The sequence below is a fragment of the Erythranthe guttata genome, chromosome 2 (genome assembly GCF_056151865.1).
Source record: "Erythranthe guttata isolate IM_541 chromosome 2, IM_541, whole genome shotgun sequence".
Lineage (NCBI taxonomy): Eukaryota > Viridiplantae > Streptophyta > Magnoliopsida > Lamiales > Phrymaceae > Erythranthe > Erythranthe guttata.
The window spans coordinates 7066873-7071599 of record NC_142534.1 but is presented as its reverse complement, the minus strand read 5'-3'; the positions used below and the strand labels follow the sequence as shown (position 1 = coordinate 7071599).

Genomic DNA, 4727 nt, shown 5'->3' with positions numbered 1-4727 from the left:
CGCCACGATGGGAGCAAATGCTCCCCCCGCGATCCCAGCTAATGCTCCACTCGCAGTGCCACCCAGGGTACAACAACCGGCCCAGAACAACGACAATCGGATAAGTGAGTCCTCATCCACCTCGGATCCACGGTCCCGGATGCAGCTATCTACCAATCACGGGGAGCCACAACCCAAACAGCAACGCCAGCATTCACCCCAACGGGGTAATGCATCCCCACGAAGAGCTCATTTCCTTAATGAAGGAGAAGACGAGATAAATAGTAGAGTATCTCGCCAAAACTATTTCCCCCAAGTGAACAACCCAATTGACGGAAGAGCGCCAGTCCCAGCAAGGCGCAGTCCTTTCACCATGAACATCCTCAACGAGGTATTGCCTCAAGGAGTGAAAGTATCAGGCTTACCTCAGTTCGAAGGAACCACCGACCCGCAGGAATACATAGAGAAGTTCCACGCTATGGCAGATTTATATGGCCCAACAGATGCAGCAACGTGCAAGATGTTCCGCACCACTCTCTCCAAGAGAGCCATGAATTGGTTCAATGCTCTACCCACAGGATCAATCGACACTTTCGCTCGATTATCACAACGTTTCACCAACCAATTCGCCATCAATAAGCAATACGCTAAAACTCCAACACATCTCTTCTCTATCGTACATAGAGACAATGAAACACTCCGCAACTACATCAGCCGGAAGGCCTCATGGCAACTTAGATGAGTTGTTAAATCGAGCTAAAAAATACATACGCATAGAGGAAGCCTCTGCCAATGCTCCTCCCAAGTGGAAGAGAGAAAATGACCGCCCGGATATTAGGAGACGAGATGATCGACGTCATCCACCCCCACCTCAAGGCCAATCATCTTCATCTTATAATCGATTCACTCCACTCAACACTCGCCTCACTGAAATCCTTCATGTGATAGAACAAAAAGGTCTCGGAGAGCCTCCACGCCCAATGCAGCCCAACGCGAAACGAGAAAGATCGGATCGCTATTGTCGATTCCACAAAGATAAAGGACATACTACCGAGGAATGTGCACAACTCAAATTGGCGATTGAGAGGCTGATCAAGCAAGGCCACTTAGGCGAATACATTGATAAGCCTCGAAATAAGCGTCGTGATGATCTTCCACGCCGAGATAAAAATCGAGATCAACAACAACGACGGGAGGAGGGGGGGTCATCGGCGCGACCCAGATAACAATGATAACCAACCCACCCGGGGAGTCATTGCCTTTATCTCCGGAGGACCAGCAGGTGGCGACTCACAAAATGCGAGACGCACCCCCGCTCGATCAGCACATATGAATCAAGAGCATGCTTCTCCATCCGCATCTGTCTATCAGATACGAAGACCTGATCATAGCATAGTCTTCAACTTCACGGACCTTGAAGGTCCAGATGAAGATCATGTCGACGCGTTGGTAATCACAACGTCGATGGCCAACTTCTTGGTTAAGAAGATATTAGTGGACGGTGGGAGCTCAGCCGAGATCATGTTTCTCCACTCGTTCAAGCAGTTGGGCATAGATAACGCCCGATTTAGCCCCATCACTACACCACTAAAAGGATTCACGGGAGATGGCGTTTTATCCATGGGAGAAGTGGAGTTACCCATTTCCTTAGGGGACAATCCTTGTCGAATTACAAAGATGATAAAATTCCTCATCGTCGACAAACCATCCCCTTATAACATCATCCTAGGGAGGCCAGCGATCCATACATTCAAGTCAGTGCCTTCATCTTACCACCAAAAGTGGAAATTCCCCACTCTTTATGGAATGTGGAGATAGACGTCTCGCTCGAGAATGTTATGCAAGAGCTATACATGAGCCATCTAGGAAACCTAATCCTTTAGGGAGAGGAGACGACACCCCGATGCACGATAAACGAAAACGGGTCAACGCAGTCATCAAAGCTGATAAAGAAATCTTAATCAGCGTACCTGACGATGCCACCAAGCTAGCAGCTGTTGAAGAGCTAAAATCAGTAGAACTCATACCCGGAGATAATTCTAAGCTTTTCCGCATCGGATCTGATCTAGACCAAGAAGTGGAGAATCAACTAGTTAACTTCCTTAGACACAATGGGGATGTGTTTGCTTGGAAGGCTCAAGATCTGATAGGAATTTCTCCCAAAGTAGCATTGCATCGACTAAACGTTGACAAAAGATTGAAACCAGTCAAGCAACGTAAACGGACTTTTGGTCTTGAGCGCAACAAACATATCAAAGAGGAAGTTGCAAAACTCTTAGATGCAGGCCACATTAGATCGGTTCAATATCCCGAGTGCTTATCCAATGTGGTATTAGTACCTAAACCCGGAGGCAAGTGGAGGCTATGTGTAGACTTCACCGTCCTCAACAAGGCATGCCCCAAGGATCATTTTCCTTTACCAAGGATCGACCAGCTCATAGACTCAGCTTCCTTGATGCATATCAAGGATACAACCAAATATTGCTCACCCCAGAAGACCAAGAGAGAGCTAGCTTCATTACAGACCAAGGCATCTACTGCTATCAAGTCATGCCGTTCGGTCTCAAGAATGCAGGAGCTACTTACCAACGCCTGGTGAACATGATGTTCGCAGACTTGATTGGTAAGAACATGGAAGTATACATGACATGCTCGTCAAGAGTATTAAAGTCGCGGATCACCTAACCGATTTAAGTCAATGCTTACCCATCTTACGTAAATACAAGATGGAGCTCAATCCCCTAAAATGTTCTTTCGGAGTTCGAGGCGCAAAATTCTTAGGGTACATGATATCACAACGAGGAATTGAAGCGAACCCGGCAAAGATTGAAGCTATCACCTCCATGGCCCCTCCCACATCGATCAAGAAGGTCCAACAACTTAACGGTTGTTTGGCAGCCCTGAACCGATTTATATCCCGATCAGCTGATAAAGACCTTCCTTTCTTCAAGGTATTAAGAGGTGGGAAAAAGTTTGAATGGAATGAGGATTGCCAAAGAGCTTTTTCAGAATTGAAAGCATATCTTACTTCCCCACCTCTACTACCGAAGCCCCAGCCAGGAGATACCCTGTTCCTATTTTTGGCTATTTCTGCTGATGCCATTAGCGCAGTGCTCATTCAAGACAGTGAAAAAGGTCACCAACCGATATATTACATAAGCCGAGCTCTTCAAGGCTCAGAGCACCGCTATACTAACATTGAGAAACTTTCTCTCGCCCTCATCAATGCAGCCAGAAAGTTATGGTCGTACTTCCAATCGCATCAGGTGATAGTTCTCACCAACTATCCCCTTAAACAAATATTGAGAAGTCCCGAGACTTCCGGACGATTAACTAAATGGGCTATAGAGCTAAGCGAATATGGGGTCGAATTCAAACCACGCCCATCCATCAAAGCTCAAATTCTGGCAGACTTTGTAGTAGAGATGACTACATTGGAGGAGAGCACCTCCACACCCACTTGGACCGTCAATGTCGATGGATCCTCTACCGCTACAGGAGGAGGCACGGGTATTGTATTAACAAGCCCTGATGGTGATGAGTTCGAGTATGCTCAACGATTTGATTTCAAAGCCTCTAATAACGAAGCCGAATATGAAGCTTTGATGGCTGGTATCCCGCCTTGCTTTAGCAGCTGGAGCTCGCAAACTCATAGTACATAGCGACTCCCAGTTAGTGGTCAACCAAGTCCTTGGGACCTATGAGGCAAAAGAAGAATCCATGGCAAAGTATCTTGCTCTTGCACTTACCCTCCTCTCAAAATTGGATACTTATGAGATAAAACAAGTACCACGAGCCAATAATATTGATGCAGACAAGTTGGCTAGACTTGGTAGTTCCATGGCAAGCATTGGAAGCCGGAAAATCACCCTTCTCACGGCTTCCCAACCAGAAATAGTCTCCACCGACGGAGTGAATTGCGCGGAAGAGAACGAACCCTGTTGGATCACCCCCATTACAAACTATCTCAAAAGCGGGGAACTTCCGACTGACATCGTCCAAGCGAAAAAAATAAAGATCGTCCAAGCGAAGAAAATAAAGATAAGAGCGGCTCGTTTCCTAATGGTATGTGAAGATCTCTACAAGCGAGGGTTCTCCTTCCCCTATCTTAAATGCCTTAACCCATCAGCAGCAAACTATGTGCTACGGGAAGTACATGAAGGCATCTGTGGTAATCATTTAAGTGGAAGAAACTTAGCTCTCAAAATATTGAGACAAGGTTACTATTGGCCCACCATGCAAAGATGCGAAGAGACTAGTGCAGAGATGCAAGCCTTGCCAAGAACACGCCAACATCCTTCATCTTCCAGCATCACTGATGCAACCGATTGACAGTCCCATACCTTTCGCTCAATGGGGAGTTGACTTGGCCTGTCCTTTTCCACCAGCAATAGGAGGACGCAAATTCCTCATTGTAGCTGTAGATTACTTCACCAAGTGGGTGGAAGCAGAACCTTTAGCTCGGATTCTAGAGGAAGACATCATCCAATTCCTCTGGAAGAACATTGTGTGCCGCTTCGGGATCCCCCGTTCCATTATTTCAGACAATGGAACCCAATTCTGTGGAGATAAAGTAAAGAATTGGTGCATTGGCTTATCTATTAAGCAATTCTTTACTTCGGTTGCTAACCCCCAATCAAATGGTCAAACTGAAGTAACTAATCGCACGATACTTCAACATCTCAAGACAAGGCTTGGAAGTGCCAAGGGAAAATGGGTTGAAGAATTACCCAATGCTCTGTGGGCAT

At 46.4% G+C, this 4727-nt stretch overlaps 1 protein-coding gene across 1 annotated transcript; it reads left to right on the top strand.

Annotated features, from left to right (window-relative positions):
* The first annotated feature begins 3699 nt into the window (after window positions 1-3699).
* Window positions 3700-4311, top strand: LOC148772230 (uncharacterized). The gene has a single exon (XM_088814944.1). It carries the CDS (start codon window positions 3700-3702, stop codon window positions 4309-4311), a length of 612 nt encoding a protein of 203 aa, XP_088671070.1.
* Window positions 4312-4727: the final 416 nt, after the last annotated feature.